The sequence below is a fragment of the Anoplopoma fimbria genome, chromosome 14, assembly GCF_027596085.1.
Source record: "Anoplopoma fimbria isolate UVic2021 breed Golden Eagle Sablefish chromosome 14, Afim_UVic_2022, whole genome shotgun sequence".
Classification (NCBI taxonomy): domain Eukaryota; kingdom Metazoa; phylum Chordata; class Actinopteri; order Perciformes; family Anoplopomatidae; genus Anoplopoma; species Anoplopoma fimbria.
This window is the reverse complement of record NC_072462.1, coordinates 2,256,405-2,278,491: the sequence shown is the minus strand read 5'-3', so window position 1 is coordinate 2,278,491 and position 22,087 is coordinate 2,256,405. Positions and strand designations below refer to the sequence as shown.

General features: G+C 38.5%; 1 protein-coding gene across 1 annotated transcript in view; it reads left to right on the top strand.

Annotated features, from left to right (window-relative positions):
* ttc28 (tetratricopeptide repeat domain 28) overlaps positions 1-22,087 on the top strand; it is a 109,957-nt gene that overhangs the window by 53,999 nt on the left and 33,871 nt on the right. The window contains 4 exon segments of the mRNA XM_054612335.1: positions 7,517-7,532; positions 7,535-7,663; positions 12,210-12,613; positions 20,036-20,257. Of these exon segments, the coding sequence (XP_054468310.1) occupies positions 7,517-7,532; positions 7,535-7,663; positions 12,210-12,613; positions 20,036-20,257 (771 nt within the window).

Sequence of the window (22,087 nt, the reverse complement as noted above, 5' to 3'; positions counted from 1 at the left end):
AGTGGGAAACACTGGACTAAACTAGCTGTAGTAGTATTTAGAAGTATTTAAAATAGCTACATTGGAGCAGCTACAACAGTAACATGCCGCTCTAACATCAATGCTTCAGTATTAAATATCTGTTAATGTCACATAGAATTATAGATCAGTCACAGGAGACATTTTACTACAGAACTAGTACTTTTATTTTGAAACTTTGGTACAAAAAGTAATATGTACTAAATTGATGACGTATGGAATAAGTTACCACCACGTCTTTAACACCCACACTTCACTTTTATTGTCTTTTCTTTTTAAATATTGACTCACAGGTTCAAATTAGTTTTTTTTGGTTTTTTTAATCAAAAGGCCTCAGCGGCTATTTGTTTCTTATTTGTGTGGGTTTATGTGTTTCCAGTTTGCTTGCTCAGCGGCATTATTTCTCGGCCACAGTGCTTCACGCGCTGACTCGTCACGATGAGAGGGCTGTTAATTCCCAGACTGTGAGTAAGAGCTCACCGCTGCAGAGGTCCGCTGGTTTAAATTCTCAGGGTTTGATCATACTTCACCCTGGTAATAAGGTGCATTCAATCCTACAAAGAGGCGTCCTCACAACACGGATTGTCGTTTTTTAATGAGTCCCTCAGACCCTCTCTGGCTCTTAAATAATGATCTCACTCCCCGAGGTTTACAGCGCTCAGCTCACAACTCACACAGCATGTCTGTTCATCACCTACTGTGGGGTAAGTGGGGTATTGACTTGGCAAAATGAACCCTGTTTGTTTTTTAGCGATTGGCCAGGTGATAGGAGGACCACCAGTCTGAGGTCTGCAGCAAAAAACTGCAGATCTAAAAGGACAAAGCCGGTTGTTATAACGTTTAGACCAGTGGTTCCCTCTAAAAGTCGAGCATGCAGGATGGGAATCTTAAAAGGAATATGTCCGTTTTATATAAAAATATGAAATACTAATACCAATAAACCAGGCGGCAACCTTTAGTATTAAAACCTGCATTCTCTCTAGTGTCCACCAGGGGGCGACTCCTCTGGTTGTATAGAAGTCTATGAGAAAATGACTCTACTTCTCTCTTGATTTATTCCCTCAGTAAACATTGTAAACATGAGTTTATGGTCTCAATCTCTAGTTTCAAGTCTTCTTCAATACAGCATGATGTTCATTTAGTAAATGATGCTCCATTTAGAGTCAAACAGACCATAAAGCAGGGGATGCTTTAGGGCGGGGCTTACTGTGATTGACAGGTCGACACCAGAGACGCATACGGCGTCTCTACGTCACTCCTCTATCTTCCAAACATGGTAACTTCTGTTCATTGGCTGCAAAAAAACAACATGGAGACGGCCAAAACGCCAAACTCAAGGCTTCAAAGCTTCAGTCCACAAATCAATGGTGATGTCACGATGACTATGTCCACCTCTTATATGAAGTCTATGTTTATATCAGAACACAAAAGTATTTATTTATTGAAAGAAGAGCAAAGGACGACACTCAAGGCTTTGATTGGTAGATGATTCATCAAATCAACTTCCCAAGTATGTTTTGAGAGTGCCTGCCCTTTTCCAAACAGTTTCCAAGGACGGTTTCTCAGATGGTTCTGTGTAACAAACCATCTGGTGCAGGTCAGGTTAATTACAATGTGCCAGAGGCCTCCATATTCAGGCCTTTACAGCCAAATATTTTCTCTGGGGGGCCATGAACCCGGACTGGCCTAGTTGGCTGAATACTCCATATTGTTGTGAAAAACCCTTCCTACTGTAGGTAGTAGATAGCTGAAGTTTACAGATATACAGATAACGTGGGGGTTGTGGAAAATGCTAAATAAAAGACAGCACTCTCCAAACTCTTTTAATAAAGAGTATCTCTCTTACTACAGCTCCATGTGCAATGCTTCAACATGTGGAGAAATCCAAAGCTTTTTTAGCAAATGGTCAATCACTGAGGTCTTCAAACATTGCATCATCTCAAAAAAAAGAAGAGAAAGAAGAGACTCTTAAACAAACCAGCAGGTTAGCCAGATTTATTTTTAAGACAAAATGAAAGAAAACATTAGCAGAGTTAGAGTTTTGTTAGCACATCATTAACTTGCGTTAGCACGGCTATGCTACGCTAGCAACCGTAGGTCAATTTATTAATAACACATGCTGCTTTTGCTTTTTAATTATTGTTACAGTGTTAACTACCTAGCTTCTATTTTTATCTTTTTTAATTGTTTTCATCCCTGGAAAGATCCTTCAAACACATATTGTAGACCCTTCTGTCTTAATTAAATAATATTGATTCAGGGAGTGCAGTTAGTGACAGTGTGGGCTCTATGGTAACGTAGGAGAAGGGGGCGGGGCTTAGCAAAGGGTCAATTAGCTTCGGGAGGTCAAACTTATAACTGATAGCAAAACCATGAAACTAAATGTAAAACCCAAGCTCTAACACACCATAATAATCATTTAATCACAACACTTAACTACTATTTGATATTCCAGCCTGCTCCTCTGAGGTAGAACTGTAGGATGGTTCATGGCCTCCTGCCAGGATGCTCTCCTCTCTCCTCTCTCCTCTCTCCTCTCAGCCTCCTCCATCTCTAACTAAAACCCCTCAAGGACACATCTCCCTCTTCCACAGCGTTAAATCTGTTCAGTCACAAGCAACACCGACGAGGAAATAAGGTTCAATCCACTTTGTGTCTGGATGAAATGAGAGTGAAGGTGTGTTTTTTGAGGCAGATTGTCTGATTTGCAAAGAGATCAATCTCTATCATGTCTGGTTTAAGTGATCCTCTCTCTCTCTCTCTCTCTCTCTTTCTCTCTCTCTCTCACTCTCTCACTCTCTCTCTCGCCACTTGTGTTGCCATCTGTTCTCGATTAATGTGAGTTACGAGCAGTAATTGAAGCATCTGTTCATCCGGTGTGCATCCTTTGCTCTGACACTCCAACATATAACACCTCTATCTCTACATCTCTCACTCTCTCTCTCTCTTTTTATTTTGTTTGCATTCATGTCGTTCTAATAAACTCACTCCTTGAAATGAACCAATGTTTGTTTAGCTAGTTGGTTGGTTTTTCTCCACCACTTTGATCCATGCTGGAATATCTCAAATACTATTGGATGGATGGTAAAGAAATGTTTGTTCAGGCATTCATGTTCCCCAGAGGATGAATCCCTCTGACTTTGGACGATCCTGTGACTTTTCTTAAGGCGCCACCAGGAGGTTGATATTTGTGGATGCGAGTGAACTTTCCTACCAATTTATTTGAATTGTCATTTGGTTCATATCCCCCTCAGGATGAATTGCAGTTATATGGAGTTGCTGCAGAGATGAGGCATTTTTGAAAACCAGCTAGAAAACTAGCATCACACAAGTTCCCTCAACAAAAAAGCCAATAAGATTCTTCTATTAGATTTTGGATTATTGCACAAAATAAACTCTGTGCCAAATAAACGTTTATGACACTTAAAGGTTTTGTTCAACAAAATAATCTTCACAAATGAACACTAGTTTTAAGATTTAGGGATTTTTTTTAGTTAGGCTATAAGATATTCACACCACGTCACATGATCACGAGTATAAACACGGCTGTAAAGTCAGACTAGTCAGCGTGATGACGTTTAAGAGTCTCAGCAGCTTATTTTGTGTTTACACTAAATGCGACACAAACCTTTTGTCAATGCAAATAATGCAAATAGCCCCAAATTTACATTTGTTTACATTCTTTATTAATTGTCTTTTTTCTCACAAAATAATCGATTAGAGAATGGATAAAGAACCAAACCGATAAGCAGTTTCCAATAACAGTACTAGTGTCGCTAAATACCTATCCCTAATTGATAAAACAATTAGCTTAAACTCACGTAAAGTTCACTAAAACCGAGAGGAGCTGCAGATTCAACTAATTATTCTCTCACTTCGAGAAACCCATTCCACGTTGTCATTTAATACATAATTATTTTGAATATATGATGATAGTCATTTTAAAGTAGACCATTCATTTAGTTTTCTAAGCCCAGACAGCTCCCACGGTGCTTATACTGTATATGAACACAGAAAGGAGACACATCAATAATTACACTCACATATATAATTACACACACACACACACACACACACACACATCCAGGATTAACTGACACAGTCCTGTCAGCCGACGCTGAAGAGCTCGATCGGGAATCAGCGTGAAGTATCTGTGAAGAGACTCTCTGTAATCTGACAAGAGTTTTATGAGACGCTGAGAGACAGACGGGGGAAAATAAATAAATAAAACCAGACAGAAAGTGTGTTCATGTGTGTTCATGTGTGTTCATGTGTGTTGTGTGTGTGTGTGTGTGTGTGTGTGTGTGTGTGAGACTGTCTGGACCGTATACCCCCTGTATGTGCTTAGCAGGCAGCGTAGCCACACTGAGCTAACAGACAGGATGTGTGTGTGCAGGAGGCTGAAGGATTCCTGCTGTCACTTTCTGTCTGACTCTGGCATGTTTACACCCTGGATGGGGGTGAAAAAAGGACTCTGACACACACACACACACACACACACACACACACACACACACACACACACACACACACACACACACACACACACACACACACACACACACACACTCTTACCTATTGTGCTGCACACACACACACACACACACACACACACTCATTCACATCTTGATACATCTCGTTTTTTTCTTTCTTTCTTTTTTGTTGTTTATAATGTATTGTTATTATAAATCATATTTTGTAAAATTGCTTTTTCAACAATATTTCACACCATATGTATATTATTTTTGTATTCGTCATAGTATTGTGATTTTTTTATATTATATAGGTGGAGGCTTCAAATAATTTAATACATTTTTAATTATTAATTTAATATTTTTCAATTGTGCATATAAAAAAAATGTGCATAAAATAATAAATAAATAAATATAAAAAATACAAAATGAAATACAAAATAAAAAATAAATAAAAATCATCTCCCAATCAAGAGTAGTCAAGAATAGGACATGAACGCCTAAAAGAGAAACACCTCGTCCTCCATGCAGCAGCCAAATCAGTGTGAGGGCGACAGATTTGCGGTGGCATCGCTAAGTAGAGGTAGGCAGACGGGCGGGGTGTCCATATGTCGGCCCGGCTCCTCATGGCGGTCTACTCTCTCCAGCCTGGACGGGGGTCAGAGGGCAGGCTGCTGTCTCTCTCTCCTCAGCGGGGGACACTTGGCATTAGTTGCAGGAGATATAAGAGAAACCGCCTTCCTGTGTTTCTGCTTCTAACTGTGGAATAGAAAGGTCATGTGTCTGCATTTAAAGGGGAACTCAACTGAAGCTACACATCAGAGTTTGCTTACAAAATACAAATCATTTTCCCCTCGTTACATGCATTGTGCGATTTGGCCGTCGCCATCTTGTCAATCAGTGTGTAGCCCCGCCCTAAAGCATCCCCTGCTTTATGGTCTGTTTGACTCTAAATGGAGCATCATTTACTAAATGAACATCATGCTGTATTGAAGAAGACTTGAAACTAGAGATTGAGACCATAAACTCATGTTTACAATGTTTACTGAGGGAATAAATCAAGAGAGAAGTAGAGTCATTTTCTCATAGACTTCTATACAACCAGAGGAGTCGCCCCCTGGTGGACAGGAGAGAGAATGCAGCTTTAAGACACTTCTGTTATCGTTTCTAACCTTATCCAAGCTTGCCTCATCCACTCATTTCATAACGTTAATTACGTGTCATTGTGCACTTCTGCAAGTGTGATACAAGGCTGATATGAAACTTATTTAGTAAATATATTGTTGTTTCAGAGATGTGGGTTTGCAGAAACGTACAATGCCAACATTTTTTCTGGCTTCTGGGTTCATGAGCTAGTTAACGCTGTAGGTATGTATGATACATTTATAGTATTCTTTGTGATCCAACTTCTGACTTGTATTTATAGCCAACAAAAACAAACATAAGGTCAATAATTGAAAATGATGACAGCGTTTTAAGGGATATGACCCCGGCTGTAATCACCAACCATTTATCCCACTTTGTGTTAATCAACAGTGAAATGACACCGTGTCCTGCTCCCATTCTGCTCCCAAACACCAACACACATCCACTAAAGGCCTAATGCATCAGATTAGTGTTGACCCCTCGGCTCCATTCGTTTAAATGAAGCTGTCTGAGGAAGAGGAGGAGGAGGACAAAGAAAGTGTCTGCCGGGACAGGAGCTGCCATGTAATCTAATCCCTCCCCTCTTTGTCTTCATTCAGTCGGTGTCATGACAGATTATGTTTAAACGGGAGGCCAGAGGGCAGGATGATGAATGAGAGGGATGGAAAAAGGGGGAGGAATGAAGGAGAAGAGAGAGAAGGAAGACAGGACAATTAAGTTACAGTGTGGTGTTTGTGTGTCCTCCTCATGAATCTGGTGTCATGATTCATCGTCTCTAATGTTGCTGTGAGATGCACGAGGCGTCCTAATGAAGTGTGAGTGTGTTTGTGTGTAAACTGTGTGTACATGTTGTATCGGTGCCGTGCAGGTTGGACTCAAACACAACGGCTTTCTCAGCGTTTCACTTATGGATGTGTCACTAAACCGCCCGACGTAAACGGGATACTTTGCACTCTGAGGAAGTGCTTGAGAATGTATAAATGGAGCTTAAAGTCCCAGTGAAACAGGACTTTGAGCGTCTTTGAGAGTATTCCTCAGTGAAACAAAGTATTTGAGTAGTGTACAAATACAAGAGGGATTTAAATTCAATGCTTTTGTTTTAATTGGGCTGCGAGAAAGGGGGCGGACTTGATTGTAGCACGATAAGGATTGATTGGTAGATGGATGTCATGATATTATTGGTTTGAAATGTGTTGGTACAAGCTTGTATGATCATTTGTATTTATTTTTTTTGCTCACTAAAAGTACACTACATCACAGAGAGAAATACTATACTTTTTAACTTTTTTTTTCTTACATTTATTTGATAACTTTAGTTACTTTGCAGTTTCAGATTAGTATTAAAAAATGTAATCAACATTGTTGTGACCTTATTATATCAATAACATAATAATAACTTTACTGATCCATTCATATATCCATCTGTATATATATATGTGTATATATGTGTGTGTAATTATACGTGTGTATATATATATGTGTGTGTGTATATACATATATATGTGTGTATACATATATATGTATAGCGTTTATAGCGTGCATTTGGATGCAAATACTTGTGAAATTGTACTATTGTTTGCAGGACTTTTACTTAAAACAGAGTATTCCTACGCTGTAGTATATTCTACTTTTACTTAAGTATAAAATATAGCTACTTCTTTCACCACAGTTAGTCCAGGCTGAAATATCTCAACAAACTTTGCATTTGCACTGTTGCATTGAATCAAAACTAAGATGGTGAACATGGAAAACAAACACTTAGCTGCTGGCATCGCTAAAAACAAAGTCCCACTTACATCATTTAAGCCAATAAAAAAATGTAAAATGTCAACAAAAAAAAAGCCTCAAATAAACCCTTCTACTGTGTCTTCTTCCTGCAGGCCTACTTTCGTCAGGGGTTGCCCTGCAGTACCTCGGTCGTCATGCCGACGCCCTGGCAGCGTTCGCCTCCGGCCTCGCCCAGGACCCCAAGAGTCTCCAGCTGCTCGTCGGCATGGTGGAGGCCGCCATGAAATCCCCCCTCAGAGGTACACGCTGTCTGCTTCATCGTTCATCTCTACAACAACAGATTCATACTTGTATTTGTTTGGCTCCTCTCCCATAACTTTATGTTTTTGTAGAAAAGCAGAGTGAGACGTCAGCGCTCAGAAAAAACTGTCAAGTCTCCACTTCTTCTTTTGCTCTGTTATTCAGTGGCTCTCCTCTGATGATTCAGATCTCTCAAAGAAATGGATGCACATTTTGACGTGACAAAGAGGGGAGAAAAAGTGACACGAAAAGAGAAGTGAGATGTAGAAAACAAATAAAACAAGCGAGTCAGATGAAATAGAAATGAGAAAACATGTAGAAGTTGGAATTAAAAGCAGTGAGCTGGTGACGGAGTGTCATCCACTCACATCCACCGCTGTCTGCATCCATAGGATCACCTGTGTTCACTGCCTTCTTTATGATGGGGGGGCAGATTCATCCACATGTAAAGTCAGACTGCAGGCAGAGGGAGTGTGGAGATGAATCATCATGAGGAGGCGCTTCACTGGTTCTCAGGGACAGATTACTATATCAGTGCTGACTGTTCTCAGGTCAGTCGTATATGAAAATAAGAACAAATGGGTTTTATGTTTAGAATTTATTGTAGATTCTTCCTAACGTTGGGAAGAGATGTTCCGATACCATTTTTTATCCTACTGAACTTGCAGATCGGCCGACACTGAGTATTGGTTCGATACCAGTAAACCACTCGTTGCCATTTTATTGTTGAGATTCTTCCGTGTTAAAAATTGCGATGTGCTGACATTTTGCTATCTCTGGCTAACTAGAATTTGTGAGTTCTTTTCTCCATAAATGTATGACTTTAATCTCAGAGAATAGGTCTTTTTTTACTCGTGAATATGTGAGTTTTTTCTCCATTAATTTAAGATTTAAATCTCAGAGAATATCCAGTATTTTTCACATGAATTTGTGTGTTTTTTCGCATAAGTTTACAACTTTAATATCAGAGAATATACAACTTATTTTTCTCATGAATTTCTGAGTGTTTTTCTCGTAAGTTTACGACTTTAATAACAGAGAATATCCCGAGTTTTTCTCCATTCATTTACAACTTAAATCTTGAAGAATATCATGTTTTTTTTCTCCATTAATTTACGCTAAAATCTCAGAGAATATGGATTTTTTTTCTTAAATCTCAGAATATAAATAATCACATGAATTTGTGAATTTGTGAGTTTTTTCTTCATTAATTTACGCCTTAAATCACAGAGAGAAATACTATACTTTTTAACTTTTTTTTACATTTATTTGATAACTTTAGTTACTTTACAAAAAACTTAAAGTAAAGAGCAGAGTTTGCTTTGCTCCCATGTTTGTAAGCATAAATTTGTTTTCGTGGAGCTCATGATGAAATATTTACAAGGTAGATTCTGGTGTGTCATTGATCTATTCACCCCAAAGTTCACAGTGACTCTTCAATGTGCAGCTCTGAACAGCATGAGAAGATGAAGGAAGGCTGCATACAATCAGGAATGCTTTGCAGGCTGGAGTTGGCTCAGGATTATGTTTTTACCCTTCGGCTGTATCGAAAATGAGAGCACAGCTTCTTGGGAATAGCCTTCTACTTGGCAAGCTGCAGCTGAAGCTGCACGTGGAGTTATGCATCTGCTCGTACACTGGAGAACATAACTAGTTTTAGTATTGACAATATTTCCCTTTGAGGTAGAGCGTGACGGCGCGTTGAGCACAAGGCCATTTGGTGAGTGACCAGATGAGCAGCAGCCTTGATGTACCAGGTGGAAAGAAATCACTTTCTATTATTATTATCATTTTGATAGCAATCACAGTGAAATACTCACAGAATGCAGGATATTGGTTTAATGTACAGGGAAACGAAATGCCATTTTTTTCGTGTCGATCAGCAAGAATAATCATGGCAATGGAATGTAATTTAGGAGCGTTATTGGTGGTGAATTAGATGCATCCATGTGACTAAGCAACAGTCATAGTAAATGACATCGTTTTTAATATCCAAACAGAAAGATATATGGTTTGTTGCCTCAACATAACTATTAGTTTTGTTGCCTCAACCTAACAGTGCGTTTTGTTACCTCAACCTAACTGTTGGTGTTTTGTTTCCTAAACCTTTCTGTTGGTGGTTTTGTTGGTGGTTTTGTTGGTGGTTTTGTTGCCTAAACCTTTCTGTTGGTGGTTTTGTTGCCTTAAACTAACTGTTGGTGGTTTTGTTGCCTTAAACTAACTGTTGGTGGTTTTGTTGGTGGTTTTGTTGCCTAAACTCAACTGTGTGTGTTTTTTTTGCCCAAACCTAACTGTTGGTTTTGTTGCCTTAATCTAACTGTACGTAGTCATCTTAAGGCCAACCATGGAGATTTTTTGACCTAACTAAGTGGTTTTGTGGCCTTAAATTAACTGTTGTTCTTAACGTAATTTCGCCTTGAAAAAAAATTTGTGCCAAATGACACAAAAAAACCTACAATTCATGTCCCTGTACACAAAACCAACAGACTTCATTTCGTGACTTTCTCACAAACTGCCTTGAGTCTGAGTTGGATCAGAAACAGAACAGAAGCATCTTTACAGCGTGTGCCTGAACTCCTGCAGAAGCATCGCTGTGCAGATCTGTAGCTCTGTTGGAGGTTGCTCTGCTGTCCGGGGGCTGCAACCTAAAAAAGAACCACCTCCAGCTCCCATAAGCTTCAAAGCAAAGATGCAGAGTATCAAGTGTTAGTAGGAGTTGTCATGCTTGAGTTAGCAGGAGGAAGGGCAACATGTCTGCACCACTGAGGAGGACCAGTATGCAGCAAACCTCTGGGTTTATCTGACTCCTGGTGGGTCGGCTGAGGTCTTCTTTACAGGATGATGTGCTGAGAGGTTGTTAGAAAGTAGAGGCAATCCTTCCAATTCTCACCGGGGGGGATATGTTTACTAATCCTGCTTCAAAATTGGCAACATTTTTACATCACCTGCAATTCAGCGTGGTATTGCTAAGACTGCAGAGAAGGGCTGCAGTTCAGCTCATTTGCATAAAATGCAAATAAATATGAGCTGGTGTTCTGTCTGCATTCTATTGCTTATTAATTACATTTCTTTTGTTTGTAATAGTAAATTAGCTATTCCGTATCCATATAACCTGCAAAACCTCGGTGCAGTCCTTTAAGACGGACATCATATTACTGGTAAATGCTTAAAGAAATGCTGAAAATCCGCCAAAATATCCTCCATAAATAGTTGGACAGGTGGACTTTGTCTCCTCTCTGGTCCAGAGTGGAGAGTCTAGTTGGGTCCGGTATGATATCTGACAGGTTGTAAGTCAGCAGGACGCTACAGAATCACAGCAGAGGGCAAGGAGGCAATAAAGGACCGTTTAATTCAGATTTGTGGTGCATAAATGATGTGTAACACTTAAGTTAAACAACTCATGTCATTGTTAAACCTCTACTAAGCTTATTCTATCTTTATTTAGATAAATACATACTTAATTACGCATTTATTAGAAGTTAACTATGGTTTTCTCAGCTACTGGATCCAAAGCGAGAACAAAACCTTATTAAAGTTAATTAAGCCTTTATAATGCACTACTTAACAGTAAACTAAGCTTTTTGCAGCTACCAGGTATTAAGTGTGAACAAAGCCTTGTTAAGGTTAATAAACCCATTATTATGCATTTATTAACAGTAAACTCCCACATCTGCAATGTGCAAAGAATGGCATATAAATGACATTTACATTATGTCAAGTTAACGCTGTTGTTATAAATACCTTTTAATAAATCATTTTGATTTGTTCCAACAAATGAAAACGGCATTTCTCTCTCTACTATTCTTTGATATCGGATTGTTGGAACTACTATTTCTCATTTCAATATATAGTATATATATAGTAAGGTATAAGTATATAATATATGTCTTGCCCTGAAACAGAATATTTATGGCTAGGAATATGGTAAACTCAAAAACATCTTTTGGGCAGCATGATACAGTTATAATGCCATAGATCATAAAAAGAAGAAAAAATGCTAATTGAATTTCTTTGATCATTTATTTGCAAAAGTTGTCAAAATATATGATAAAATCTAAAAGTTAATGGAATTGAAGGAATATAGGATATACTAGGAAACTAGGAAATTTGCTATATATATAAGTATTACCATTACTGGGGAAAAACTATTGGGCCCAGGTGCTATTTACATTGAACTATTTAGTCACAGTCTCATGTCAGTCTCATGCATGAAAAGGACATAATCTGTTGTTTTTTTTTATATATATATATGATATTACTATTTTAAGCTTAAATCTGTTTTCTCCTGAAGGACAAATCGGTCGTCACACATGATTCGTTCAAAGAAAACGATGGAAATTGAAAATCCAATAATATTTCCTGTTTTTACAGTTTCTGGCCCTGAAAAGTGGTATAATTTTGTCAATCTTTTAATAAAAACATCTAGATACTGTTTATTTCAATTTATAGCAACAACTAACTATTGGAGTGCTCTCTTGAAAACATGACGTGCACAACTTGAAGTAACCGTCACCTCACCAGTGTGTCCTGCCTCCTCCTTCACAGACTCCCTTGAGCCGACCTACCAGCAGCTGCAGAGGATGAAGCTGGACAAGAGCCCGTTCGTGGTCGTGTCCGTCATCGGGCAGGAGCTGCTGACCCACAGTTTCCACGGCGCCTCCGTCGTTGTGCTGGAGGCGGGGCTTAAGATCGGCACCTGCTCCCTGAAGCTGCGTGGATCCGTCTTCTCCGCCCTGAGCTCGGCCTACTGGTCTCTGGGCAATGCGGAGAAGAGCGTGGCCTACATGCAGCAGGACCTGGAGGTCACCAAGACCTTAGGTGACCAGTCAGGTGAATGCCGGGCTCACGGGAACCTTGGCTCCGCCCTCTTCTCCAAAGGCAGCTACAGAGAGGCGCTGGCCAATCACAGGAACCAGCTGGTGTTGGCCATGAAGCTCAAGGACAGGGAGGTACGTCTGCATGCATGTGAGGGGAAAAAACATGTTTCTTCATATGAATGTTTGCAGCCTCGATTCAAGTTCAGCGCCTTTCATTTGGTGGTTTCTGCTTCTGAAGTTAGAGATAACGGCGTGATGTTTGAGCACCACACACGTCCTCAGAATGAAGGAGAACACAGTTACAAGTATACCTCAAACGTCTTTCTTTGTCTTTACTCTGACACACACACACACACACACACACACACACACACACACACACACACACACACACACACACACACACACACACACACACACACACACATGATGTCAGAGAGAACACAAAGATCCAAAGTGGTTCTACATGTTCCTCCAGTAGACTCTGAGAACTCTCGTTTTCTCAAACCCAATAGAACCCTCACAAGTTAAGGGAGGAAACAGCAGCAGTTTATCTCAACATCTGGACAACAAGCAGAACATCAGTCAGATGATCAGTGTTCTACTGATTGGAGATCAGTACTTTGAGAGTCAATGTCAGAGGCAGAGATCTAAACCCAAACGGGCAAAAAACAAACTTTTTTTCTGGATAGATGTTTTTCTTCTTCTTGGGCTGCAGATTAACTCACCGTCTTTCTTCTCAAAATGCTTTGGACGCTCATGAAAACCTTTGTTATCAGACCGCTGGTACAGATGTGTGTGTGTGTGTGTGTGTGTGTGTGTGTGTGTGTGTGTGTGTGTGTGTGTGTGTGTGTGTGTGTGTGTGTGTGTGTGTGTGTGTGTGTGTGTGTGTGTGTGTGTGTGTTAATCAATATCATCTGTTATTCTTCGATCTTCTTTGTTTTCTCTGCTGTGCGTTCAATAGTTTCATGTGTGACAGAGAGGTTGTTTGTACTACCGTCGACCAGAACAAGTAGTCAATCAAATCTTTTTTTTTTTATCGGTCAGATTGAGTTTGTTGAACGACGTGGATGAAATAAAATCGTATCTTTCATATACAGTATGTATACGGTTTAGTGTAGGGAAGCAACAGATCACAAAACTCACGGTTCAGATATTATTACGGTTTTGAGTCACAGATCGAATCAACAGAAATAACTAATGTGAAAATATAATTTTTGGAGACGCTCAATCATGTTTTTTTTTTTATTCCGCTATCAATAGATGATCTTTGATGAGCCATATCGGTCATATAGATCATTCAAAAACTCTTACAGATTACAGATCCACTACTCTCTGTTACACCACTAATACAATATATATATATATATATATATATATATAATTATAGTAGCTAGTATTTTGTAGTTTCACACCTAACAAACACATAATGATATCAAACTTCTCATCTAACTAAATAAAGTGAATAAGCATATTTTTTCCCACAATATCAAACTTGACTTTGAAGAATAACTAACTCGATTAAACACTATAGTTCTACTTGTTATAAAGTTTTACATAAGTAACTTAAACTTTACATTGAAGTTTCTTCTTCTCTCCTTTCAGAGTATGAAATAACAGCCAATATCTTCTGATCAATACGGTTCTAGGAGAATCTAAACTGACTGCAGCGCTGGGCTGATTGTTATTATCATTACTATTATTGTTATAATTTATCTTCTAGCTGTTAAGATGTTTGTAATGTACAGCTTTATTAAAGCTCTGTTGTTGAAGGCTCCACTGGACACACACACACACACACACACACACACACACACACACACACACACACACACACACACACACACACACACACACACACACACACACACACACACACACACACACACACACACACACACACACACACACACGGTCACTTAGTAGCATGTGATTGCATCCCGGATGCGGAGCGGCGGATTGAACATCTGTCAGAAAGACGAATGAGTCTTTGAGTAAGTTCATTTTAATGAAAACAGAGAAACAGGAACAAGTGGAGTTCAAGAGCAGCTTCCTGTTCCACAATCTCAGACCCCAGACCAGTTTCTTCTGAGCTCCGTGTGTGTGTTTGTGTGTCAAATGTCATGTGTGTGTGTTGACGGGCGGATTATCGAGCCTCTCCTCTACAGGTGCACAGCCTGAGGCGACTGAAACACGGCCGTCCACAGAAATCCATTTCTCCCGCTGTGTGTTTGCTTCTGTTTCCAGACGGCGTGCGTCCAAACAAAGAGCTGATGGTTAACAAGCACACAGACAAACACAACTCTATCATTTAATGTAATTCAGCCCAATACCAATTCTTTGAAAACAAAACACCAGTAATATTGGTAATCAATGAATCTTTGGAGTCTGAGAGTGAGTTCCTTTTCTCTGTTTTACATCACTGGGAAATGAATTTCTTGAAGTTTGATCAAAACAACAAATGAAGACGTCTCTGCTAACAATTGGAGATGATTTTATTTTGTAGTCAAAATATTATATTGATGAGTTGCGTCCCTATTTCTAAAAAGAAACTCTACCATTGTGAAGTTTATGATGTTTATTGATTGTCAGAGAGGAGGTTTCTTCGTCTCTATGGTCAGTTTTTTAGTGTAGTAGATTTGAAGCCTCGTCTTCGCCATCTTGGGTTTTTTTTTTAATAGGAAGTATCCATATTTGGACTGAGGAGGAGTGACGTAGAGACGCCATATACGTCTCAGGTGTCGACCTGTCAATCAGTGTGTAGCCCCGCCCTAAAGCATCCCCTGCTTTATGGTCTGTTTGACTCTAAATGGAGCATCATTTACTAAATGAACATCATGCTGTATTGAAGAAGACTTGAAACTAGAGATTGAGACCATAAACTCATGTTTACAATGTTTACTGAGGGAATAAATCAAGAGAGAAGTAGAGTCATTTTCTCATAGACTTCTATACAACCAGAGGAGACGCCCCCTGGTGGACAGGAGAGAGAATGCAGCTTTAAGACACTTCCACATTGGCTTCACTTTTCAGAACCCGTTGTATTGTGAAATGTTACACATGGAGCTATTTCACTACTGAAAACCTGAAGTTCTTAATAAAAAATAGTTAAAAAAAACAACAAGCTCTAAATGGTGTATTTTCAGTGATGTTTGTCTCACTCAGACTTCTCACCTGTCTTTGTACCGACTCAGACTTTCAGAGTTAACTCACATCTGTCATTTCTCCCTGACTCAGCAGGAGAAATCATTTCTTCCTTCATCTCATGCTGAGGGTGAAAAGCAGATATTTTTTGGGCAATCGAGCATCGCTTTAAAAGAACTAAAAACTGCTGCATCTCTTCCAGACAGTTTATCGAGTGCAGCAGCAGGAAGGAGGATCTTCCATCATCTGTCTCTACTCCTCTTCCTCTTTATTTAGATTACTGCTTCCTTTTTTACTCATTAGGTTTTTCTCTTTTCTCTAATTAGATTTCCTTTCAACATTATATCAAAATATAATAACAACAGTGTGCATATTATCTTTAATTTCATAAAAACAGAAATTTCTTCCCATATTAATCAATATTTATTACACTAATTTAATTAAAACATTTTTAATTATTTATTTGTTTTTTATTTATATGTGTGTATGTATTTATTTACTTTATTCTTTATTTAATTTCATGTTTTATTTGGTTATAGGTTAGGTTTTATTAGCAGCAAAATGTGTCATTATCACAATTTTACTTAAATATATATTTTAATTGATGTATCATTACTATGTTTATAATTACCCTTAATTCTACGAGTACATGTATCTGTATCTGTACAGGTATGTGTACCTTTCCTTTCTTTTAAATGCATATTATGTGCACAGATGGAAGTGTATCAAACATATATGACATTTCCAATGCAAGAAAATCTTTACAAAACAAACTAGAGCCAGCAGGCTATTAGCTTAGCTTAGCACAACAACATAATAACGACAGATTGCATATTATCTTTGCTTTTCTTTCTGAAAATGACAACTGTTGTCAGTCTCTCCATTGTTTTTCTTTTATATATGAACAGACACAAACGTTTTGTACCGGCTCACACACACAACATGATTGGATTTTTTTTCATGTGGTTGTCTCGTTCAGGGGGAAACATTGTGTCCTTGAGGGAAATCAAACACTTGTCTGGCCGGTTGACTGTACACACACACACACACACACACACACACACACACACACACACACACACACACACACACACGCACACACACACACACACACACATTTATTAAATCTCCCTCTTCCCGCCTCGGAGAGATGTGTCAACTGGATTTTATGTGTTTACGCTCATCACTTTGCTGGGAATTGGGATTTCAGTTGGTGTGTGCGGTCGTCTTTCACCAACACACACACACACACACACACACACACACACACACACACACACACACACACACACACACACACACACACACACACACACACACACACATGAGCAGTGAAAAGAGCAGTTTGTTCTGATTTTAATTAGAAGGTAAATTCCACTAAAGGTCAGTTTGGCTGTTTTTCACTTTTTAGCATTCATTAAGGCTTTTATTAATTTATTAAATCATTTCAACTGAAGCATCAGGTTTTCACATAGTAGAAGAAAGTATGAAACGTCAGAATTTCTGATTCAATTATTTTTTTCTGAAGGTATTTGAACTTGACTTGAGTATTTGCATTTTACGCAGCTCTACACTTTTACTCTACTACATTTATTCACCAGCTTTTGAAAAACAGATTTAGTTTCTTCACACATTCAGATTTTGATTGGAGACGGTAAACTGAAATGAAGGGCAGAGCTGGTTAATGTGTCATAAACCTTCATTCTCTCTCCTGTCCACCAGGGGGCGACTCCTCTGGTTGTATAGAAGTCTATGAGAAAATGACTCTACTTCTCTCTTGATTTATTCCCTCAGTAAACATTGTAAACATGAGTTTATGGTCTCAATCTCTAGTTTCAAGTCTTCTTCAATACAGCATGATGTTCATTTAGTAAATGATGCTCCATTTAGAGTCAAACAGACCATAAAGCAGGGGATGCTTTAGGGCGGGGCTACACACTGATTGACAGGTCGACACCAGAGACGTATACGGCGTCTCTACGTCACTCCTCCTCAGTCCAAATATGGTCACTTCCTGTCCACTGTTTGCAAAACAAAAAACAAGATGGCCAATGGGCCACAATTACTGTTTTTTTTACCTCCAGTAGCACTGTTGAGCAGTTTTTCACGGGGGTCCTCGTTTTGTTTGTCTTATTGAAAAATATATTTGATTTAGTGCATTTTTTTATAGAATTAAGATTTTAAAAAAGACAAATTAAAGCACTAAAAACAGATAGTTAAAATATCTTTCTGCTTCAACGTTAAATGAATCCATATTCGTACCCTTTTCTATGACTTGTGGTTTTCTTTTTGTCTCTCTCATGTTTCTGCTGAAGAACACTGGTTTATAAATGAACATGCTAATATCTCCTCTTCAATAATTCATAGCTTCTTCTCCTCCTCTCGCTCACGTTCCTTAAACTTGCAAACATTTCATTATAGTCTCTGACTCTGAAAGGTCAAAGTCATGTTTTCATTTTAACAGTGTCTGTGAGTGAAGCTTTTGTTCAGAGAGGCTTTAACGTATTGTATGTTTCAAATCAGTTATCTATGAATATTGTTTCCAGGAAACTTTACCTGTGATGGAAAGTAACTAAGTACATTTACTCATTCTTGAGTACACTGTCTGTTGTTGGTGCTCATTTTAACTGAGATGCAGACGACAGACTGACTACTCAGATGCCGTTCATCTCCATCACCCTGCAGCAGAACTCTGTTTATGCATATAATTGATGTGAAAATTCTGTTTATTCCTTTGCCAGTTAAATGCCCACACATCAGAGCTGCCAGAGGGACTATTTATATTAATGTGTCTTTTTATGTGGCATAAAATATAGAAAAGTATCTATGTTAGATAAATATCTGCGACAAACTGTTTGATTTTAATGTAATTTATTGTAAAATATACATAGTTTATTACCAATTGAAGTTAATTGAAAAATCTGCAGGATTTTAACAGCATATATCTGCTATTTAATACTAATAAGCAGGTGTAGGAATGTGTTTCACACTTAAAGGCACAGTGATAAATGGGATCGGTGTCGATTCAGACTGCTTCTGTGCTCCTGTCTTCATTTTCTCTGTTAATTAATTAATTAATTATTTAATTGATTTGAAACAGACTTCCTCAGACCTGACGGATATTTCCCATGACTCCTCTGATCAATACCAGTAACCTTAAGATTAGTGAGCAGACGAGTAGGCAGGTTTCAGATAAGTGTGTGTGTGTGTGTGTGTGTGTGTGTGTGTGTGTGTGTGTGTGTGTGTGTGTGTGTGTGTGTGTGTGTGTGTGTGTGTGTGTGTGTGTGTGTGTGTGTGTGTGTCAGAGAGTTCATAGCCTTGTTTTTTAACTGAGACAACAGCAGTGTGATGCTAAGCTGAAACACTCATCCTGATTTGCTGGGTGTTATCTAGCCTGAGGAGTTCTCTGTGATCAGCAGCAGGAGGAGGAATCTTCAGACGGCTGCAAAAAGTGTCTGATGTGAGAAAACTAAAAGAGAGTTCTAAAAAGAACCGCAGGAACCTGAGAACGGGGGGATATAATGGGATGTCAGAGATTAGCTTTCACTCCTGAAGCCTCCAATAATGTTTCTATGTGGGATTCAGATCCTTTACTTCAGTAAAAGTACTAATACCACACTGTAGAAGTACTCCACAACAAGAAAAAGTCCTGCATTCAAAACCTTAAGTAGAACTATTTTGAGCAACCTATACATAAAGTGTTAAAAGTAAAAGTAAAATGTTGTACTATTATATCTGATATTCCTGCTGAATTAATGTGTATGTTGCATGTTAACTCCTTTATATCCTGTTGTCTAGTTTAATCTACATCAATGCATCATATTCTATAAGATCATCAAGTTTGTCTCTGTCCTGTAAGAACTACTTTTTTACACTTGTTTGATACGTTTAGTAACTTTTACAGATTTAGATATCAATATTTATAATCCAGTTATACAATATGTATTCATCTGCATAAAGAGTACTTTTATTTTTGGTACTTTCATTACATTTTGATGCTAATATTGTTATAGTTTTTAAAATGAGAGGTGTTCTAAAGGGACTCTGGTGCTCAGATGCAGTACCACTTCTGTCCACAGGGGCCGCCAGAATGACCCTAAAGTGAAGGTTCCTTGTAGTAACTTTAAATAAAGTTTTGAATGCAGGACTTTTACTGCATCTCTACACTGTGATATTTTAGATATATTTACTTAAGTAAAAGATCCGAGTACTTCTTTCACCATGTTTTTAGTACAGATAGGAACGATTGTTGAAACTACAAAGAAATAAGAAGCAAGTTGTGCCAAACTTGATGCATTATTCTGTGTTTTAACCCTTAAATCAAAGCTACATTCGTTGTGTGTTTGTGTGTGTTCACAGTTGATGTTTACTGGATTCTAACCAGTGTGTGTGTGTTTGTCTAAATTCCAGGCGGCGTCCGGCGCCCTCAGCAGTCTGGGCCACGTGTACACGGCCATCGGCGACTACCCCAACGCGCTGGCGAGCCACAAACAGTGTGTGCTGTTGGCGAGACAAACCCAGTGCCGGCTCTCTGAGGCCCGCCAGCTGGGCAACATGGGCGCCGTGTACACCGCGCTGGGAGACTTCACCAACGCCGTCCAGAGCCACGAGCAGCACCTGGACATCGCAAAGGTACGAAGCTGCATCCTTAAATCTGAAATGTATCTGATACTCGAATACTTGAATACTTTGTGTCTCCTGAACTGTTCTTGCAGCCTTGTTTTCAGACAAAGTGAGAGTTTCATCATTAAAAAATCATGAAAGGACCAAAACAAACAGAGAGTGTATCCACTAACAAGTATCCTGATATCTGTTCTCCCTCTGAGGCCATAGACCTCCATTAAAAACACATCAGTGAGCCTTAACTCACTGATGAGTGTTAATGAGTGTTAACTCATCACCATCAACACACACTATAGTTTATTCTGACTCAATAACACAAACACTGTCCTGCTGAAACAAATAATAATAATACTTTAGCAAAATGTTTTCCATTGACTTCCATTTAACATTCATATCTGCAGCTGAATGTGCGTTTCATTCTGATATTTGTTGCCTAAAACATTGAATCTGATGTGAAAGACTAGCGAAAATTCTGTTTCTTTTACTGATGAGAAGAAATAAAAAGAATTAGATCTGTTAGAGCTGACTAAATGCATTTATTTGGTCTTTCGATATATTTTCAATAACACATGCTTAAAACAAAGATTTGATTTATCAAACATTAATCTCTTCTAAATGGCTGTCTTCACTTTTCAAGATATTATAAAGTGATGTGGAAATGGCAGTAAAAATGTTTATTTATCCACAATTTTGCTCTTCTTCTGATTCATTGATAATTGTAAATATTGTTTAATGGCCTGTTGTGAATTGGGTTGCATTAATTTGCCATTATTAAAAAAGTGGGTCCCCAGAAAGAAAAGTTTGTTTACGAAGAGCCCCAAAATGTGGATTAATCCACCGCTGAAAATAGTCCCCAAAAAATGCATGTTTTCCTGTTTGTTAGATAAAAACTAAAGTGAGCGTCTGTTTTAGGAAATTACTGAGAAAACTGTGTTGTTGTAGTGAACAGTTTCTTAAGAAGTTGTTAGGAAGATATTTACTTTCCTTAATAAGGACCTTGTACCTTGAATTCTTGTTGTCATTCCCCTCAACGGTGAACAGAGAATCAAATCTCAGAGAAAAATCATGATGATTGGATGTAAAAGGGGTTCAACAACAGCAAAATGATATAAAAATATCTGTTTACAAAGTCTAACACAACTTGTGCAGTTTAACCCAAGTCGCATTTATCCAGTCGTATGCTTACTATTCTACAAACACATCCATCTTCCTTAAAACATACTATTTTAAACACTGGTTGAGTAGACTGCGTTTATGCAGAAGTGATTTAAACAGTGATAAATAAAGCTTGGATTATATTGCAAAACATTGTGTGAGAGTTCTTAAACAGATGTTTTCATATAGTTTTACAGTTCATTAAATGTCCTTTAATTCATCAAATGCCTGTTTTTCTAGATTAATCAATTAATTAATTGGTTCATTGGTTTGGTTTGCTTCCTTGTGAGGAAAAAGAAGCCTCACACTCACAGGGAAGTCGTTGCTTCACAAACTGAGCTAAAAAAGGAAATCACATGTTCTTATTGAATATAAAGCCATCGGCTGCATCCAGTAATTTAATTTGTGGATTATTACGGAGAGAGAAGTGTAATTTTTTATTTCAGGACTATGATGAATTCAAACAGGAGTTCAGCAGCTCCATCTCTCTAATGTTTATTTTAGCACGTCTATCCGTCATTTTCTATATTCGGCCTTTTATAACAAAGTTAGTGCATTTATCCCAAAAGAACATTGTGTGTGTTCAGGCTGCAAAAAGTTACGCAAACAAACATAACAGAAGATAAATAATGTGAGACCATTTCACTTTTTATGTGCCGACAAAATCTCTGCAGCCACAGCAGC